General features: G+C 33.1%; 2 protein-coding genes across 2 annotated transcripts in view; one reads left to right on the top strand and one right to left on the bottom strand.

The window, feature by feature from the left end:
• LOC127710864 (perlucin-like protein) overlaps positions 1-22,729 on the bottom strand; it is a 378,664-nt gene that overhangs the window by 191,865 nt on the left and 164,070 nt on the right. The gene's annotated exons all lie outside the window — the stretch shown is intronic.
• Positions 1-22,729, top strand: part of LOC127710863 (lithostathine-1-alpha-like) — a 174,174-nt gene that overhangs the window by 124,708 nt on the left and 26,737 nt on the right. The window contains exon 6 of the mRNA XM_052216825.1: positions 17,224-17,316. Within this exon, the coding sequence (XP_052072785.1) occupies positions 17,224-17,316 (93 nt within the window). The remainder of the gene's footprint in view (positions 1-17,223; positions 17,317-22,729) is intronic.

The raw sequence follows: 22,729 nt of genomic DNA, 5'->3' as shown, positions 1-22,729 counted from the left end.
GATAATAAGCACTGTGTATTAGTTTCATAACATTTGGTTGAGGCAAACTTAAGTTGGAGAACGGAAACCAATTTTGGGACGTTCGTACAGACAGACAAATAGTGATTTTGATTTTATATATATGTTGAATACAGACTTCTCCGGGCATGCTGTTTTGATGCCAGGGACAAGTTATTTCTCTGCCTAAAAATTCTGAAATGCAGCTGACCTACATTTGTACTCCTCGTCAACTAAATTATGCTGAGGTGTCTTGTAACCTGTTTGGAATATGGGATACACAAATTTTGTATTTAAAATTAAAAATACTAAGCACAAAACAATAATGAATTTTTCAACTCAAATCATTTAATGTATGTGTTATTTGGTAAACAAGATAAGCTCTACGTGTATTTTTAAACCTGATACTTGATGTTATGAAATTTTTTATACCAAAGAGAGACTGGGGAAGGGGGGAGGGGTTAATTGTAAACAAATTGTGATCAAGACGAATCCATCAATAAAATGTATTGCCTCGTACTGTAGGGGTTATAATTTACAAATTAGACCATTTATATTCTCAAGAAAACAAACAAAACAATTGAACCCCTTGAGGGGTTGGACAGGGGTAAGGGAACATGAGAATGAGGGATCAGGAAGCGGGAAAAGGGGGTACCATGTGCAGGTCCGTAAGTTAGCCTGGTCTGAAGTGAAAATGAAAGTAACTAGTTTGGTAGAAGTAAATCTTATGAAGGTTATAAATAGAAAAGATCCTTTGATCTCGTTTGAGTCACTTTATTTTTAAACAATTAAAATAAACTTAATGTATCTTTATTTTATCATGTTATAGAACTTATAATACTAACAAAAGCCTGATTTAGAATTAAAGGAAGGGTACAAACAGACTGAGGGTGCGAATTTCGAAGGTGTGGGGTGTGAATGTAAAAGGGATGAACCTGAATTGGTACGAACATGATTTTGGGCGAAAGGACAAGAATTCGAAAAGAGGAGGATAAATAATCTGGGAAATATATTTTGCCATTTTTTTGTCTGGGAGCAAGGGGGATGGAAGTAGAAGTAAGGGGAGAAAATTTTAGAGTAAAAGGGAAGGGAAATGGGAGTTGGGGATCGGGAGTGGAAATCATGTAGTCCAAATAATTATGACGTCTTGGAATGCTATTTTAAATTTTTGTTTTGACGCCTTACAGGCGCCAAAGAAAAAAATATAATAGCCTTTCTAGACGTCAAAATTATTTGGACTAGGAATTATGGACCACTGTCCGAGGGAAGTTATGGGGTACCGCACATTACTAGTCATTAGGCGTTAATGATAAATATTTTACTCCATTTGACCCTAACTTGGCTACGAAACTAGATTTTACGAATGACGATATAAAATCAAGACTCATTTGACGCTAACGGTAGCGCATAAAGGACATTGTTGATGCTGAAAATGACCTTCCCTCCTCTTTGACTGCTTGACACAGATATTTTTCAAAACAGGCTATACATGTTCACAACTTGCCAGTTAAGGGTCAAATAAACACAAAAATAAGATACCAACCATAACGATTATACAAGGTAACACGGATGACCGAATAACACCGTTATTATCCAAATAACACTTGTAATGATCGAATAACACTTGAAATTTTAATATTAGCACATATTGATGACTTTTAAACATTGATTATTAAATAATATTATATTATAAGTGTATTTTATAACTTAAAAATGATTAACAGAAAGCAGGTAACTTCATGAAGATCGTTTTAAATTTAGTGTGTACATCCAACATGGTGACCATTGTGATTTCCTTGGTCGCCATGTTGGATGTACACACTAAATTTAAAGATCGTCTTTATGAAGTTACCTGCTTTCTGTTAATCATTTTTAAGTTATAAAATACACTTATAATATAATATTATTTATTAATCAATGTCAATAATAAATTTCAAGTGTTATTCGGTCATTACAAGTGTTATTCGGTCATTCGAGGTACCGCGATTATACATAGAACAGAAATTTAGCCCATGCAAGGTTTCAGCCGCAGTGATTTTCTACAGTAGCGAGTATTTTGAGATAACCCCCCACTTTGTATTTTACGTGATACTGATAACATTTGGCTGTCTAGAAGATAGCGTCAATAAAAATATACCAACTAAGACAGCTCGTAAAAAGGATGGGTGCCCATGGATAACAACAGACCTGAGAAGACTTATAAGAAGAAGGGACAAAGCATATAAAAAGAAGAAAAAATCAGGTGATAAAAGGGACACTGCTTCATACAAAGATCTAAAGAGCAAAACCCAAAAAGAACTTAGAAAGGCCTATTGGAGGTATATTGAGGACATCGTTACACCAAGTAGTGAGTCGGACAGAGGTACTAACTGCATGAAAAGATTCTGGACGTACATTAAGCATAAACGGTCAGATAGGAGTAGCATACCACCGCTTAAATCAGCAGGCCTACTACACGACGACTCAACTGACAAAGCCAACATCTTAAATGCACAGTTCCAGGAAGCATTTTCAAGTAAAATGACCTCAGTAACACAGAATTTAAGGAAATATGCAACATGTCTGGCCAATACCCCACAGCACCTGATATTACCATCACACAAGAAGGAATTAAGAAACTACTAAATGGTTTAAACCCCCATAAAACTGCGGGTCCAGATAACATCTCACCTATGATCCTTAAAGAACTAGCAAATGAAATAGCTCCAATACTCCCAACTTGTCTTTCAGAGATCATATGACACAGGAGTGGTACCATCATTATGGAAAACAGCAAACGTTTGTCCAGTTTTCAAAAAAGGGAAAAAGTTTGAACCAATCAACTACAGACCAATATCATTAACCTGTATATGTTGTAAGATAATAGAGCACATAGTAACCAGCCATATCATGTGCCATGCAGATAAAAACAACATCCTGTATGACCTTCAACATGGATTTCGGAAGAAACTATCATGTGAAACCGAGCTGATAGAACTCATCGACGACATCACCAAAAACCTTGATAGTGGCCAACAAACAGACTGCCTAATCATGGACTTTTCGAAGGCATTTGACAAGGTCGGCCATAGTCTACTAACACACAAACTTCAACACTATGGAATAAGAGGAAAAACAAACGACTGGATTACAAGCTTCCTATCTGAGAGAACTCAACGAGTACTAATAGAAGGGGAAACATCCGACTCCATTGATGTAGAGTCTGGGGTACCACAAGGATCTGTGCTAGGACCCAGCCTCTTCCTTTTCTATATAAACGACATGCCAGAAAATATTTAATCAACTGTGAGGCTATTTGCAGATGACACCATTGCATACATCACAGTAACATCAGATGATAATACCCTCCAGGAAGATTTAGACAAGTTGGCTGTCTGGGAAGAAAAATGGATGATGCAATTCCATCCAGATAAATGTCAGGTATTATCAGTAACAAAGAACAGAACACCTATTATAAAGGATTACCGTTTACAAAGCCACACTTTGGAGCACGTAACATCTGCAAAATACTTAGGAGTAACTATAACGTCAGACCTTAAATGGGAAAACATATCGGAAACATCTGTGCCAAGGCAAATAAAACCATCGGATTTCTCAAAAGAAACCTCAATATCTCTAACAGCGATATCAAAGAAAAGGCCTACATCTCCCTCGTTAGACCAACAGTCGAGTATGCCAGCTCTCTATGGGATCCATACCTAAAAAAAGATAAACACAAGTTAGAAATGGTACAAAGGAGATCGGCCAGATATGTAACAAACCGGTACAGTAACAGATCATCCGTACTGATATGTTGGAACAACTAAAGTGGACACCACTTGAAGATAGAAGGAGAAGCGCACGACTATCAATGCTGTATAAGATCAACAATCAGGAGGTCAACGTTGCAGCAAGCCACAAACTCGTTCCACCGGACAGGATCTCAAGAAATATGGGCACAAACTCTTTTCAGATCCCACAATGTAACACGACAACAAGGTAAGAGTCATTCTACCCGAAGACCATCAGGAATTGGAATGCCTTACCCTCCTCAGTTACATCTGTCAGCAGCCTTGAATCGTTCAAGAGGCTCCTGACAAACAAATAAATCAAAAGCACTTGTTTTTAATCCCCACTGTTAAATATTTGTATAGCACCTTTTTTTGTTTATTACTTTAATCAAAATTATATTTGCGCACACCCAAAAGTGACAGAATAGTCAACATGATGACGGTGGTCACTAACCGGTAGAAGTAGAAGTCTAATACATTAAAATCTATGTTATCTTATGTAATGACTCTACCTTCATCCTTGTCTATTCGCCACGATGTCTGTTATTCATGTACATGGTCGTACTTATCAGTGCAGTATGCTACTCAGCAATGGCGACCCTGAAATTTCTGTTGTCCGATTACGGCGCCAAATTAGAGGGAAGCAACTCGCGCCAGACAAAATTACTGTATTTCACCAAAATGATAACAATTTCGCTTTTTTATAACAAACAGTAAAATGTTAATCACATTTATATTCAGCTATCGTCCATTGATATAATTACAAACATTATTTTATCAAAGACATCAATAAAAAATTTACAAGAAAGTAATTAATGGAGTGCATTGAAATCAGACCTCATGGGGTAGAGGGGTTAAACAAAAGCTCGTAACTGTTTTTAAAAGCTTGGTGACCCCCATTTTATTTTACCTTAAAATGCTCGAAAAGTTCATAGCTTTGACATATCCGTTTTTAAAAAAAATCTACCGGGGAAATTTTACGAAAAATCGATTTAACCAATATTTTTAGCCTTAAACTGAAATTAGAAAATGCCAAATTTAGACATAAAACTGAAAATAAAAGGTTTTTTTTAAGTCTTAAACAACCAAGGGGAACGTTTACATTTCAAATTTAATTGTTTTTTCTCATAATAATCATACTGACATGGTTCTAAAAGTCTTTGAATTTGATGTAGTCGTTATTGTTGAAAGGGTGGAAAAGTTTGGAAATAGGGTCAAAATCGAACATTTCGCTTCCATTTGAGGGGAAAACGAGCATGGTGACCCCCTTTTTTCTTTGCATTTTTGGATTCAACATAAAAAAATCTACAAAATATGTGAAAATAAAAAAATTCTACGGGGGGTCCTTATTGGGGTGAGCCACCTTAAGTATGTGATATGTGATAAATACTCAAAAGTGAGCTTATTTGATCAAATCTAGCCTTGTGATACAATTTCTTGAACAAGTATCAAGGCAAAGTTGAGTTCTTCTACAACATTCGGGTAAATGTCTAACTTTCCATGAATAAAGTCCAAAATTCTGGAATGGCAAAACTTGAACTCGCCAAAAGCAAAAGGGAGCTTTCTTTAAATTACACTTAAGCAAAGTAAAAGGGAAACACTTAAGGCCAGAGGGAAGATATATTCGCTTATTAAAAGTATAAATAAAACATATGGAATCTTATTAATTATATAACAGTGATATTGCTTTGAAAAAAAATTCCATGAAAACAACTGAGTCAATAATCGGAATTTAAAAAAAAAAATATTGCAACTTTTCACATATGCACAACATGCTCTTTTTACAACACTGTGGAGCCCATAGTCTGCTAAATTTTCATTTATCAAATTTTGCATTAGTTCAACAAAAATGTCTGCTTATAATCACTTGAACCACCTCAGGGTTATCTGGTGGGGTTACCATTCTGTACGTGAATATATCTCTCTTAACAAATTTCATATAAATTGCTGATTCCAGGTATTAACATTTTTATCCTCAGGTAAAATTATTCTTCTGATGTGTTGTGTACTGAAATTAAGAAAAATTTTTGTTAATTAAATTAAGTTTGTTAATTCAATCAAAAAGTAATGAAGAATGATAATTATAATATATTGTATTTCATTGTTATGGCCATCTATGACCCCAATATGGTCTGCTCAAGTCATTCTCTTGTCTGCAAATAATATGGTCAAACTTTTTAAAACACTTCAGGATATGATGCACATCATGTAAGAGTTACTTCCCTTAAATTGTTTTTAATCATATAAATGAATTTTATATTGCTGTACACTTCATTCTTGAAATTAGGTTTTAAATCCAAATGAAACAATATTGACATTTATACAGCATAGATAATAGAATAAAATCTTTAAACTATTAAAAGTATACCATTTGGCCTAAAGTCTGTGTAGGATAACTTGACCCATATCCTATAAATTTTAAGTCCAGTCCTAATTCATTCCATTGGGAACTTTCATGTCTGAGTCACAGTCTGACTGTTAAATGAAGAATATTTTCAGTCTGTTTCCTTATGAAAACAGTTTGAATACTAGTACCATGTATATTATGTTTTGTTTCATATTTGGGGGATTGAAATCATAGCACATTGTAAACAAGCATTCTGTCAGTATTGCATGGCAATACATAGTCCCCTACCGGTTATAAATTCATTGTAATGGAACGAAATTCTAACTTGATCTATAACTTGTCATGGTGTTAACTACATAAAAATATCAAGTCAAAATCTTCAAGCATGACGAAAAAAAAACTGTTGAAAACTGATTATTTATAAGTGAATTCTCTATGTCCAAAGACCATAACTCTACAAATTATCAGACTGGAACAACATTCCAACTTGTCATGATAAAACTATATACTAATTATCAAATCAATATCTTCAAATATGACAAACAAACCTACCACTAAATTCTTCAAACAATTTACCAAAGAAAAGGGAAAAAATCCAAAATGTCATTTTGTCTTTTAAAAAATGAGTTATTTCCCTTTGAACAGAAATCTACTAATTAATAAGTATTTCATCAAAAATTTAATTCTAGGGAAAGGGCTTTAACTGAACAAAGAGAAAAGAAGCTAAAATCGTGAAAATTGAACTTGACCTGTAACTTGTCATGATAAATCAATAATTTAATTTTGGATGTAACGAGTCTTCTGATTGGCTGACGTTGTTTTGTTTATTTAAGGAATGACTGTAATATTTTTTCTGTCTATGAAGAAATAACATCAAAAATGTGGTGCACACTGAATAACTCGCGTAGCGTGTTATTTAAAAGTGTGCACCACATTTTTTATGTTATTTCGAATAGACAGAAAAAATATTACAGTCATTCCTTATAATTAAGTCTCCCAAACGAAGTTTGGGAAGACTTATTGTTTTTGCTCAGTTCTTATTATTATTATTATTCTTCTTCTTCTTCTTCTTCTTCTTCTTCTTCTTCTTCTTCTTCTTCTTCTTCTTCTTCTTCCGCCGCTTTTAAATTTGAACTTGTCCGCACCCGTTCTCCAAAACCGCTTGTCAGATTAACTTAGGGTTTCACAATATGTTAGACTAACATGTCTAGTGGTGCAATCAGGGTTTTGTTTGTGCAATGGGGTTTATAAAGGGGTACTTTGAGGGGCAAAAAGAAAAGAGGGTTTTACTATAGAACCCTATGGGATTTTATTTTTTAAAATTTTCAAATGATTATAAATTGAAAACCGTTTGTGATAGACACAATCTTTTTAATTGAAAATGTTCTAAATGATAAAGCCCATTAAATGAAATACAGGGTTAGTCCCCAGGGGTCACCCCCACCCCCTGCCATTTAAGAAAGTTCTAATACCTTGTAAGTGGTCAAGATCCCCACCCCTAAACCATATATATTTTGGTTTGTTATGCTAAGATAGTTTGAATGATATACAGGGTAAGTCCCCAGGGGTCATCCCAACCCCCTGCCATTTGAGAAAATTCTAATATCTTGTAAATGGTCGAGATCCCCACCCCTAAACCATATATATTCTGGCTTGTCATGATAAAGCACATCAAATGTAATACAGGGTTAGTCCCCATGGGTCACCCCCACCCCCTGCCATTTAAGAAAGTTCTAATATCTTCTAAGTGGTCAAGATCCCCACCCCTTAAGCATATATATTCTGGTTTGTCATGCTAAGATGGTTTGAATGATATACAGGGTTAGTCCCCAGGGGTCATCCCGACCCCCTGCCATTTGAGAAAATTCTAATATCTTGTAAATGGTCGAGATCCCCACCCCTAAACCATATATATTCTGGTTTGTCATGATAAAGCACATCAAATGAAATACAGTGTTAGTCCCCAGGGGTCACCCCCACCCCCTGCCATTTAAGAAAGTTCTTATATCTTGTTAGTGGTCAAGATCCCCACCCCTAAAGCATATATATTCTGGTTTGTCATGCTAAGATGGTTTGAATGATGTACAGGGTTAGTCCCCAGGGGTCATCCCGACCCCCTGCCATTTGAGAAAGTTCTAATATCTTGTAAATGGTTGAGATCCCCACCCCTAAACCATATATATTCCTATTTGTCATGTCTAGAACATTTGAATGATGTATACGTTCATTCCCCAGGGGTTCCCCCACCCCCAATGTTCTAATATCTTGTAAATGGTTGAGATCCCCACCCCTAAACCATATATATTCATATTCGTCATGTAATGAACATTTGAATGACGTATAGGGCCAGTCCCAAGGGGTTCCTCCCCACCCCCAATGTTCTAGTATCTTGTAAATGGTCGAGATCCCCACCCCTAAACCATATATATTCTGGTTTGTCATGCCAAGATGATTTGAATGATATACAAGGTTAGTCCCCAGGCATCACTAATGCATATAACTTTACTGGACCAAACCAATTTTCACTGGACGTTGCCCAATGTCAGGCGACCCTGGGAATTACGAATTATGGGAGATTCGTTTGGGAGACTTCGTAACAGCATCCTGTTACAATCATTCCTTGTTTAATTCTAAATTCCATTTTTAAGGAGTAAATTTTGAAAACAACGTTCATGACGTCACGGTCACATGACAAAATTATGTCTATGAGCTGATAGACAAAACACTTTCAGCCAATCAGAAGACGTGTTACATCCAAAATTAAATTATTTGCTCATAGACATAATTTTGTCATGTGACCATGACGTCATCAATGTTTTTTCATGGTTTACTCCGGTTTAAAATGGAATTTAGAATTAAGTTATAAGAAATGACTGTAATATTTTTTCTGTCTATTCGAAATAACATAAAAAATGTGGTGCACACTTTAAAATAACCCGCTACGCGGGTTTTTCAGTGTGCACTATATTTTTGATGTTATTTCTTCATAGACAGAAAATATATTACAGTCATTCCCGAAAATAAACCAAATATCAAATCAATATCTTCAAGCACAAAGAAAAAAAGTCTGGAATACTGATTTGCTGGACAGACAGACAGATAGACGGACAGACAGATAGATGGACAGACAGACAGATGGACGGAGTGCAAACCTAAAGTCCTCTTCGACTTCGTCGGTAGGGGACTAATAACCCACTTTTGTAATTACCCTAAACAGACACTTTTGGATTACTTACCCCTAATATGTAGTCCTATTGTTTTCTATTAACAAAAATAATTTTGCTTTCAACATCACTCCATTAAAATGTGCTGTTGCAATCACATAGACATTCTATTTGATTACTGTTTTCTTGTTGCATGTATGTCATAGATGTACACATATTTTTGTTTATATATAAAAGTCCTCTGTTTTGAATTTTTTATCCATAGTGAACATTTTTCTCCATCCTGTAAATATAAAGCAAATGTACATCTAATTACTAAATGTATAAAACTAAATAATTCATCAACACATGAATACAAATTTGCCAAATAAACTACCAAAAAAAGTCATTACCTATCTGACAGTGTCACTACTTCCTACTAAGAAAGTCATTTACCTATTTGACAGTGTCACTACTTCCTACTAAGAAAGTCATTTACTCATCTGACAGTGTCACTACTTCCTACTAAGAAAGTCATTACCCATCTGACAGTGTCACTACTTTCTACTAAGAAAGTCATTTACCTATCTGACAGTGTCACTACTTCCTACTAAGAAAGTCATTACCCATCTGACAGTGTCACTACTTTCTACTAAGAAAGTCATTTACCTATCTGACAGTGTCACTACTTCCTACTAAGAAAGTCATTACCCATCTGACAGTGTCACTACTTCCTACTAAGAAAGGCATTTACCCATCTGACAGTGTCACTTCTTCCTACTAAGAAAGACATTTACCCATCTAACAGTGTCACTACTTCCTACTAAGAAAGTCATTACCCATCTGACAGTGTCACTACTTCCTACTAAAAATGAAAGATTTGTCACTAACAGACAATGTATTTGGCTGATGTCTGTCGTCGTATCTTTGAATGATCTTTACGAAACTCACAGTACCATATCGTTATGTAGGCTTTTTTTTTTTGTTTCAGACATCATTTTGTCATATATTCTTATATCTAGTAAATTGTAAATTCGTTTATTACAATGGTTGCAATGAATTGCCTTGATTTCTTTTCCTAGTAAAATAAAAACCGATAGTTTCACTCCTGACGTCATACAACAGTGACAGTTAACTCATCAGCTACGCGCATTGGTTTCCAGTCTGTGCCAAACTGTATTAGGGTATGTCTGACCGAAAAAGAAATTTGATCTTTTCTACTATATTTTCAACTAAAAAATCTAAAAAGTTCTGTCTGACCGAAAGATTTTTTGTCTGACATTTTTTTGGTCAGACAGAGTTTGGGATACACTGGCATTCGTAAATTAATGTGTTGTGCGGTCACTCCTTAAATACTTCTCTATATTTGAATTCTTCGATTCTGTTCAAAACTGTATGCTTTTAGTACAATTTTTGACAACTTTTGCGTATCTATTTATCAACAAAGATAGATATGTCACACAACTAAACCAGAATTCTGTCAAAAATAAAAGATATAATTATATACAATGATATATATTGTTTTTAAGGTGTCTTTCTAATGCAACATTTGAGAAAAGCGCGTAAAATATATCTTCATCCTAGCAAAGGACTTTTAATGCTATGAAATTATTACATTGAATTTCACTAAAATCCTATACGTCATTGCTAACAGGATTATGTCAAATCCACTGAGAAATTATTCTATTACATGACATACGAACTTGTAAACAGAAAATTGTCACAAAGAAAGGAAAAGAAAAATAGTTTCTAGTAAGTATTGATACAGTTATAACCAGACTATTTGCTGGCTATCAAACGAAGATTCAAGCCGGTATAAAGTTTAACAATTTAATAAAGGCATGCCTTTAATAAACGATCCAACAAGAATATAAACGATGTTACAATATGGAGTCCGGTGTTTACAGTTAGTCTAGAATACATTTCCAAAACTGAACAATAATTATTTTCAAAAAGTATATAAAACCTAATTAAAAACCAATTGTTCAGAGAACAATTGAAGGTCTTTCCACAAAAAAACAAGAATTTTGATATGAAAATAGTAAAAATTCGGTTTAAAATGTCATTTCCAGCATCAAATGATAGCTAATAGTACGCTGATTCCAAAAATATATGGTTTCTATACAACATTTTTTAAATAAGGGAAATAATTTGTTACTTCCGGTTTAAAAAAGGTTACTTCCGGTATTGTATCACTGTTTAATTGACACTGATTCCAAAAATATATGGTTCTATATACTTTAACATTCAACAAGTACAAAAAAAAGCTACTTCCGGTTTACACAGGTTCACTTCCGGTTCGTTTTTAAAGGTCATATGGCTTGCAACTAAATGCAAAAAGTCCCATGGCTTTATCATATATACAAATGAGGTAAAAGCAAAGGTCAAAATCTAGAACGTCAATTTAATCTATGACCTTGGGCTCAATTTCAAGGTCATCAACCAAGGACCTCAAATCAAAAGACCATAGATCTTAATTATATTTGGTTCATGAGTTATATCACCATATGCATATTTTTAAATAAAGAGGGGAGAAAACTCTTATTTGATGTAAGCGCACCCTTTAAACCAATATGTATGTGTTACGACATGTCGCAACTTGCAATTAAGTAAAAATATTTTGTCGATATCTTATGTCGTGTTTGAAAAGTGGTGAAATTAAGCCAAAATCCAAATTTAGAAATGACCTTGACCCTATTTTCGTTTTTTTGGACCAAGGATCTCAAATCAAAAGACGCTAGGTCTTTATCACTTATGGTTTACAAGCTACAACTACCTTTTTCTTATCAAAAATACAAAAGGGGAAATAACTCCCATATGTAGTCTCCGGACCGCTTCGGTCAAAATTATTTTTAAGATCCTGAAGATATAACAAGCAAATTGGTGAAATAATTTTGTCGTAATCTTTAACGGTTGCGAATGAGATTTGTACACAAGAAAAACAGTGTTTGGGGAGATAACTCTTACAATAAAAAGTGTTCGGCTTAACTGGGTCAGTTTCAAAATCGTAATAACTGTTTACTCAAAGTTGAAATTGGCATCCCATGATAAGTTTCTTCATACTGATGCGATAAATAAGAGGTTTCTATATACTTTTGAGTGAAATAAGGGAGATAATGTGCTACTTCCGGTGAAGTAAATGTCACTTCCGGTCTCATATGATAGCTTTTTTCACACTGATTCCAAAAATATATAGTTTATATATACTTTTGCCTGTAAACAAGGAGATAATTGGCCACTTCCGGTTTATCAAAAGTCACTTCTTGACTTTAGCGATAAGTTAATGTATCTAAATTACAAAATATATGGATTTCTAGTTCTTTTCCATGAAAAAAGTGCAAAAATGGCTACTTCCGGTTTTCTCAAGGTCACTTCCGGTTGTCAATTTTCAAGGTCATATGTCATCCAACCTTTTGTAAAAGGTCATATGGCTTTATAATGAACCATGTTGAAGTAATAATCAATTAACCTTATAATTGGACATTTCAGGGGCACTAACTCCTATTAGATGCCATTACATTGTTTCAGACCAAATGTAACATATCTTCATTACAATTAAGCAAACATTTTGCACTTGTTCTTTTATAGATATATTTAAAAGTGTTGGAGAACATGCAAAAACAAGGAAATATCAAAATTGAGAACTTGACCTGGACCTTTGACCTTGTTTTCATTTTCTAAGTTAGGACCTAGGGGCCTCAAATAAAAACATTCTAGGGTTATACGGTTAACTGTTTATGAGTTAAAAAAACATACCGACAAATTTATTTGATAAAGGTAGATAACTCCTATAAAATTTCATCGAATCGCTTCGATCCAAATTAGCCAAAAATTCCTGAGGATGTAACGAACAATTAAGAAAAAGAATTTTGTCGATATCTTTTTTTGTTACGAAGGAGATGCACACACTTGATAAACAGTGAGTAGGGAGATAACTCTTACAAAGATAATTGTTTGGCTTAGCAGGGTGAAATTTAAAAGCGCATAAACTATACGATACAATATGAGAAATATCTAAGCGACATATTGCGAAACAAAAATTTCAAAAGTTGGCGGAAAAAAAAAAAAAAATAAAATAATAATAATAATAATAATCAGAACAAATACAATAGGTCTTTCCACAGAAAAGTGGAAAGACCTAATAATAATAATCAGAACAAATACAATAGGTATTTCCACCGAAAAGTGGAAAGACCTAATAATCAGAAGAAAACCAATAGGTCTTTCCACAGAAAAGTGGAAAGACCTAATAATCAGAAGAAAACCAATAAAAGACCTAATAATAAAGAAATACATGAAACTATGGATTAAGCAATTATTGTCCATTGTTAAGATAATCTGCTAAAAACTAACTTTGACACGCAGATACGAAGTCCATTATCGGATTAATAGAATTAAAAGGTTAATAATTTTAATTTATAAAGACAAATAAAAGAACCCTATAACACGTAATTAAGAAGATAAACAACGTCAGTACCTAGAATCTATACTGCAAGACCATCATGTATTATTTGTGAAGCTGATACGGAATATTTATCAACAAGGTCTTGGTATCTTCCGATGAACTATTTTTGAAAAAGGACGAGAGGTTCTTTGACATAACCCTGGTGTGGTATGAGTGCCAATGAGACAGCTCTCTATCCAAGTCACAATGTATAAAAAGTTAACAATTATAGGTCAAAGTACGGCCTTCAACACGGAGCCTTGGCTCACACCGAACAGCAAGCTATCAAGGGCCCCAAAATTACTAGTTTAAAACAATTCAAACAGGAAAACCAACAGTCTAATTTATATAAAAAAAACAAGAAACACATATGAACCACACCAACAAACGACAACCACTGAACAACAGTCTTTGACTTAGGACAGGAGTATGCAGCGGATTTAAACGTTTTAACAGGCGCCAACAAATACCCCAACATGAGACAGCAGTACAACATTACAAAATAAAAAAACACACTATAAAATATTAATTGAAATGGCTGAACCCGATCAAAAGACATTTAAAAAAAAATAGTAATTTAAAATATACACTGAACGAATAAGTTTCAATTGACCTATGACTCAACATAAGTACAATATTAAAACGTAGGCGCCTATATAATATAGACGTTACAGGTAGTAATAAAAAAGATGTAGGAAGAGTGTCAATAAGACAACTCTTACTTGGGACAAAATGGCGTTAAATAAAAACAACGTACACAGGTAAATTTTAATATAAAAATGTTGTTGTTAAGTACGCCGTAACGGAAGTAAACAATTTTTACAAAATTAATAAATTTGTTACAATCTGAATAAATTTAGCTAAAAAAAACTATAGGTTGGTGTTAATATTAGAACGTTTTATAAAATTTTGTTGCTTTTTTGTGTCAAATTGACCATGCTGTCAATTTTGTAAATTTGGGATTTTTCTCTTTTTTTTTAGAACAATAAGCATATTATTTCAACTTCTTTGTTATAAATGATTGAAAAAAATACATATCTAAGAATTTTGAAAAGAAAAAAAATTGATATGGGATGTACATATCTTTGGTAAAATCATTTCTTTGTACCTTCACCTATTTTCTTAACATTTTGGCTGATGACACTTACCTGATTGGTTATAAAAATTTGAAAATTTTATTACTTTAAACTACTTATTGTAGGTACACAATTTTTTCACAGTTTAGTTTGATTATAATATTTTTTATATTCATTGATATTTTCCACTTGTATCACATGTTTTGGAAATAATTCCGGAACGAGATTTCAACGAAACTGAAACCTCAGAAGAATACATCCTTAACAAAACATATTTTGTCTTACAAAATTTAGATTTTCATATTTAAAAAAAAGTAATTTCCCAATATTTTAAAATTCGATATAATCTAGCACTGTGATGTAAATCTTAATTTAACTATGTTTTCATATTTTTTCTCTATTTTCCATAATAATGTATTAATGCTTACAATGTTGCGATCTTGAATAAAAATTTACATTTTATATTCTGAGAGCTTTTAGGAATTTATAATAGCTTGAGTCATTATAAGCTTATATAAAAGTATCAAACGCTGCTTATTATCAAAGATGTAGTATATTTCAATTTCTTAGTCAGCTTGCATTAATTGTCCAAAGCTTAAGTGAAAAATCGAGAATACTTGTAGCTCACAATTCAACAATCCAGTTTCCACTGTTGAATGAATGAATACTTTATTGCAGAAAGCATTAACTATGCTATAGCAACGAAAACATATTAACAACATGACATATGATAAACAGCAGAGAGCAATGCACAAAATACATAATAAGAAAACAAGCAACATTAAGTAACAATATGTGATCTGATTGTCCATGCAGATTTTATGTAATTACACAACTTCTTTTATAAGTGAAACAGACGTAAATTTAAATACATACTGTAATTTAGTTGTGTTTGGCTAAACAATAAATTTTTGGCAAAACACAGTTCACGTCGTGATATACCCAATTTGTATTCTCCCTTTTTCGTGGAAAAAGTGAACAGACATACGACTGACTCGATCTGCCATCTGCTTAAGACATCATGCTTAGAATATTGTCTTCGGCTCTTATGATATACAGACAGAACGACCATGTAGACGATATATGGTTCATCGCACAAGAAGACGACAGCTTTTGATGACTATATACGTACATAAAACTTCGATACAAATTCAAATGGATAATTTGTAATTATTTGAAAAGATCTACATGAAACCAGAGACATATGTACACATATGTGTATATATGTCTCTGATGAAACATATAAAACTAAGATTAAAACATCTTTATATTCACTTAAACAAATACAGACGATTCACTACCGAAAAGCGACATAAATTTGCATAACAAATCAAACATCTCATAAAGGTTAGAGCCTTATTTTGGCACCAACTATCAAGTCTTTTATTTCAAGAGAAGTGAAATAGAACATTTTTCGCCAAACATTTTTAATGAAACGTTGGCAATTACTGCCCTGAAAGGCCAAGCATAGAGATTTAGCGAAACATTATTGTCAAAATAGTTTAGATTTCAACGAAATTTGGGCATAGGAAACACAAGTACAGGTTTCGCCACACTAAACATTCCAGTTAGATATGTTTAACATTTTTTTTTATAATAAAAATCAAATTATTGCAAGATTGTGATCCGACGCATGCTACATGTTTTTATTTTACAGTACTGAAAACTGGAAATTGCCCTGGTTTTTAAATAGGCGGAAATTGGTCTAAATTCTAATTGTGACATCATAAAAAGAACGCTGTGCATACATTTAAAAAAAAACATTTCTATCTTGTCATTGTTTTGAATATGATGTGTTTAAATATGATATTGAATAGCTATTGAATTCTTATTTGAAATTTTAGCTGAAATAGTGGCCATATTTGGTCCTTTATCAAAACACCTCTTAACGTTTCTATTAAGACCGGATGCTTAAAAATTCTTTTGAGGTTTGGTTTTGTTGTGCCAATTAATATAATATAAATATAAATGTACATATGATGTCTTTGATAAATAAATAACTTAATTAAGCTCCGTATGGTTTTCCCATTTTTTAGTACAATAACTTTCATAATATAAATGTATATATATATAGCTTTGTACCTACTTTAAAAGAAAATGTTTCGTTCAAAAAATAATAGAACACGGAGTTTAATGTGGTGCACATTTTGCTTAACTAGTATAAATAATTGTGTAGGGGCCAGCTGAAGAACGACTCCGGGTGCGGGATTTTGTCAATGCGTTGAAGACCCATTGGTGGCTTTGGGTTGTTTTCTGTTCTTTGGTCGGGTGTCTCTCCGGCACATTCCCCGTTTCCATTCTCAATTCCATTGCATAGTTTATAATTTCTGCAAAGTCGCAATATGGAGTTGACCATTTTCAAAATAATATCTCCAGTTAAAATAGCTCAAATTATTGTCGAATTAGAACATACATGTATTTATACTGTAATTTCTTTCCATTGTAGGCAGCATGCAAAAAATTAGGAGCAGAGTTGTATTGGCCAATGCATACTTATGAAAATTTTTGGCTAGTAGGATTAATCCGGATGAAAATTACGGTACGTATAACAAGACAAGACGTTCTAGAATACAATCTGTTTCACGATTAAAAAAGAGTTGAAACATGTGAACTTACGTTCAGGATGATTTTGATTAACTTTTTCTAGCAAGCAACACCAACAAAAATGACAATTTTGATCTCCGGTGTTGTTCCAAATACTAAATGACGTTGGAGTTTTAGCTGTCACGTCACGCACGTACATCCAATGTTCTCAGTATTTACATAAAGAAGCGTCATGAAAAAAGTTTAGAGTTTTGTTTAAAAGTATAAAAGTCATTGATTAATTTCCCCGAACATTATTTTTATATGCCCGTTTACGGGACGTATTATGGTATACCGTTGTAAGTCCGTCCGTCGTCAACATGTCGGACAGTAACTCAAAAACGCTTTAACCAATTTGCATTAAACTCTGGTGAATGGTTAATATCTATTGACGTGAGCTCCTTTTCGATTTTTATAAATTTTAGATTTTACGATTCCGAGTTATTGGGTTTTATTCATTAAAAAAAGGGGTGATTTTCCAGTTTTCGGACAATAACTCAAAAGTGCTTTGAGCAGTTTTCATGAAACTTTGGTGACTTGGGCCTGTTTATCGAAGCTGTCCTAGGATTTGTTCTAAGACCTCTCTTAGGAATAAATAAGGATAATGTTAGGACCAACTTACAACATGTCTCAGCATGCACATCGAAGCTATCTTAGGGCTATATTAGCTAGGATGTCCTAACCGCTGTCCTAAGTGTTAGCGTAAAGAAAAATAGGAATTTAAAAATGTTAAATGTTTAAGAATGCACTGAATTTCACCAGTAGTAAATAATTGCAAGATTAAAAATTAGAAATATTATTAGTACTATCATAAAGAATAGAAATAATATTTATCTGATAATGGTACATTCAAATTTTATGAAACAAAAACAAAATCACAAAAAATGTAACAACGTTTTATATAATAATTGAGCAAATTGTTTGTAAACAGCAGTAACAGTGAAAACTAATAAATGACAATCGGTAACAATCAATATATATTTTTGAGTGAGTTTAATTCGAAGCATTACGGTTTTATTCTGGCAAATCTCGTGCATCTTTCATAAAAATACGGAATACATAAATTATTTCAATACGGATCACATGCGCTTTGGTCCTTTTTCTGAACTTTTTTAAAAAGTAAATAAACTTTAATATTTCAACCTATGTCCATTTATTTTATGTTTTTTTATATATATACAATACAATACAACAATAATTTATTAACGTCTCAACATCAATAATACAGTATACACATTTCACATTGTAAAAGTAAACTTTTAAAAAAAATATTAATGCCATTCTAAAAAGAATTATGAGAAACGGATTAAAAAGGAACTAGTATTTACACATTCTCAAAAAGCTATTATAAAACAAAAGGTAAATCATAAAACATATTTTTGTTCAAGCATATTGTTTTTCTTAAATTGTTTAACATTTCATACCGATATAACATGTTACTTTTATTATTCTTCCCTTAGTTTATTTATTTTGTATTAACATTGTATCATAGGTCAAATTTATTTATTCAGTGTATGTTCACTGGTGTTAATATGTCCTTTGATTGAGTTAAGCTATTTCAATTGATATTTTATAGTGTGTCTTTCTATGTTGTGATGTTACACTGTTGTTTCGGAAAAAGGGTGAAGGTTTGGTACCATTAAAACGTTTAAACCCGCTGCAGTTGTTTGCACCTGTCCTAAGTCAGGAATCTGATGTTCAGTAGTTGCCGTTCGTTGATGTTGTACATAAGTGTTTCTCGTTTCTCGTTTTTTATATAGATTTGACCGTTGGTTTTCCCGTTTGAATGGTTTTACACTAGTAATTTTTGGGGCCCTTTATAGCTTGCTGTTCGGTGTGAGCCAAGGCTCCGTGTTGAAGACCGTACTTTGACCTATAATGGTTTACTTTTATAAATTTTGACTTGGATGAAGAGTTGTCTCATTGGCACTCATACCACATCTTCTTATATCTATTTACATCTATTATCGGTAAAAAAAAACGTCTCCAACGGTCTTAAATAAGTTTGCAGGTTTTGGCACATTTTTGTATCACATTAATATTGTCATTCGCTAAAATAAATGAAAGTTTCACTGAATTAGGCCAAAGACTGAAATTTTCGTTTTCAAAATTTAAAATCTTATACATTTCGTCTCTAAGATTGCCGTACAACGGACACTCAGTCAATACATGCTCGTCCGTTTCAATTTTATCGTCACAAACAAAACAAGTTCTTTGGTCTATTGGGAAACTCTCGTAGCATCCTGTCTCCACCCGTATTGGGGCAACACCGCAGCGAAACTGAGAATAAGCTCTTCGGTGTGATGGTATAATAAGTTTATTTAGGTAAAGTTCTGTATATACATCCTGTTTAAATGTTCTATATGTACGTAGTTTTGTTTATCTTACCCCCTGGTCCATTTTGTTTAGTAGTGTCACTATGCAAATCTTCATTCCATTTCTGTTTGAAGTCGGACATTAGTTTTAAATGTATCACATTGAAAACTCGCTGCTTAACAATGTCAATGTCATTAAACCAGGTCGCTATCCCACACAATTCAAATTGTTTATAGATTCTAAAGTTTGAGTTTTTGCACACTCGATGTCGTCTGAAATTCATATAAAATTTATATACGATGCTCCTCTATTCTTATTTTCCACGTGGAGATGGTCATATACATACTACTGTTTTTGTAATATCTTTTGGATAAGAGCAAGAACACATTAAATAAGTGAAAATAGAAAAATATTTAGAAAAAGGGGGATCCATATATCGGTGGCGGTCGTATTTGTTTAGAAATTAACCATCATAAAATATATCCTAGAGTAAGGACCATCCTAAGACCATCTTAAGACAACTTCTTAGATGTCATAAAGTTAGGACGAATCCTATGACCTTTCCCAAGTTACGACATGTTTGATAAACGCACTTAGGACAAAGATACGTCCAAAGATGATCTTAGGACATATCCTAGTCCTTAGAGCGCTTCGATAAACAGGCCCCTGCTTTATATCTTTTAAAAAAAACTCCCTTTATTTTTTTTTATAAATTTCTGATTGAGGAGTTATGGAACAGTATTCTTTGAAAAAACGACGGGCGTATCATGTGCTCATGGCGCAGCTCTTTATTTTGTGCTACTGTAGTGCCAAAATCCAAATGATTTGTTTTTCGTTCTGATTTTTAGTAACATCATAAATTCAATGCCCCGCTCTTCAAATTTTGATTTTGTTTACATTGTTTTGTTTTTATATACCCGTTTACAGGACGTATTAATGTGGTATACCGTTGTCCGTCAGTCCGTCGTCAACATGTCGGACAATATGAACTCAAAAATTCGTTAACCAATTTTGATGAAATTTTAGTGAATTGTTTACATATATTGACATAAGTTCCCTTTCAATTTTTTAAAATTTCTGATTTTACATTTTGGAGTATTGGAACTTTATTCATGAAAAAGTGGAATTTTTTCGGACAATAACTCAAAAATACTTTGAGCAGTTTGCATGAAACTTTGGTGACTGGTTTATATCTATTAAAATAAGCTCCTTTTTTTTTTTTTTTTTTATAAATTTCTGATATGAGTTATGGAACTTTATTCGTCGAAAAAGCGACGGGCGCCGCTCTTTATTTGATTTAACACCCATTTCTTCAGCATTAACCAAAAATCCATACCCGCTCTGACTCTTAATGAACCTACCATGTCGTGGATCCTGTAATTTAAGTGATAGATATACAGAACCTGTTAGTACGATAGTCACAGCCAGAACCAAGACACAAGCGTTATAATCGTAAAGCTGAAACCGTTCGTTGATTTGTATAACTCAAACTTGTTTAACCCAAGTGGTCTATCATTTGAAGTATGATATGTGGTTGTATTTCTGACAAAGAACAAATTTAGAGAAATATTGCCAAAGTCAGCAACTGAACTTGACATTGCAAACATCTTTTTCGTGCCGTTAAGTTAGAACTGTTGTAATCTGTTTTTTAAGGGTACAACAGTTCTAAATGAGCTGTGATCATGATGTAGAACAGTTCTTGTTGATGAGGAATTCCGGGTGCATTTATATATTTTCCTTTTTCAGCAAATATCATTTTAGATAAAAGTATAACATGTTAAAAATAGTGACAGTTTCACTTTTGGTGAATGTAAGTCTCTTTATTTTTTCTGTAATTAAAATTAAGTTGAATCAAAAATATTTGTTTTTGTAGTATATTGAAGTTTAAGCAGTAAATGAATTATACTTTTATCATATACGCAATTGAATATCAAAAATAATACTCGTTGAAATGACATTAATACAGTACGAGAAGTTCCTTGGGTGTTCATTAACAGGTAAACTATTTGGATTACTCAGTGACAATATCATTATCTGAAGAAGTATTTTTATACCGGAGTTTACCAGATACAACATTCTGTGATCAACTTAAGTTATGGACATGTCTCAAGTCAGTACTGTTTATGTCTGTCATATTTGTTTTTCGTAGATTGTTTTGTTCTAAATTATGCCATTAGTGGTCAAAGATTTATCAGGTTCGGATCCAGAATTTTGAAAAAAAAGGGGGGGGGGGGGGGGGGGTGTTGGGCTGGGGCTGGTAAGCCATCGTTTCAAGTGATACTTGTAAAAAGTCTCTATGCATGTATCATCTATGAGTATGAATCTCCATAAAGGGGTGCCGAGACACCTTCCCCCCTAAATCCGTCTTGTTTACTATATAAATCCTTGATGTGATAATATGTGCATGCATGGACGATGTCTAAACCAGAAAGTCAATTCCTTCATGAAAAATACACTGATAGTTTGGGAACAATCATTTCATATTTTAGTAGGGGAGGGGTAGGAGGACATGGAAACTATTTTTCAATTATTAGAAATAAATTGATCAAATAAGTTAAAACATTTTATTTAATGTGAAATTATCACAATAATTATATTTAAAAAAATGTTAGACTTGAAAGTGTACTGTTCTGACAACAGCCATGTATGACTGTTCTTTTTGGTTTTCTTGTTATCATTTCTTATTAATTTGTGTATATATATATATATATGTATAAACATATTCATCCTCGTTCAAAAGGTAAGTCAAATATATAAATAAAGAGGAAAACAATATATTTAGGTGTGTCAGATGGTATTTTAATGTGTTCGGTGGTGTTCGGTGGTGAAAAGACCTACCGCTCAATTGTTAAGGAAAGAATTGACTTAATTTTCCGTTAAATATGTTAGTAATGTTATACAATTCACTTAACAAACAGTTAATATGAACAAAATTGAAATCATTGATAAACAAAATTTTAATCTCCTAATCGAGTCCCTGTGGTCGGAATGTGCTCCTTGATTTAAACCCTTATGCCTACTTTTCCTTTCCGATACCCTTATGTTTTTTCCTT

The sequence above is a fragment of the Mytilus californianus genome, unplaced genomic scaffold, assembly GCF_021869535.1.
Source record: "Mytilus californianus isolate M0D057914Y unplaced genomic scaffold, xbMytCali1.0.p SCAF_8, whole genome shotgun sequence".
Lineage (NCBI taxonomy): Eukaryota > Metazoa > Mollusca > Bivalvia > Mytilida > Mytilidae > Mytilus > Mytilus californianus.
The sequence above is the reverse complement of the archived record's forward strand: the minus strand, read 5'-3'. Positions and strand labels throughout refer to the sequence as shown.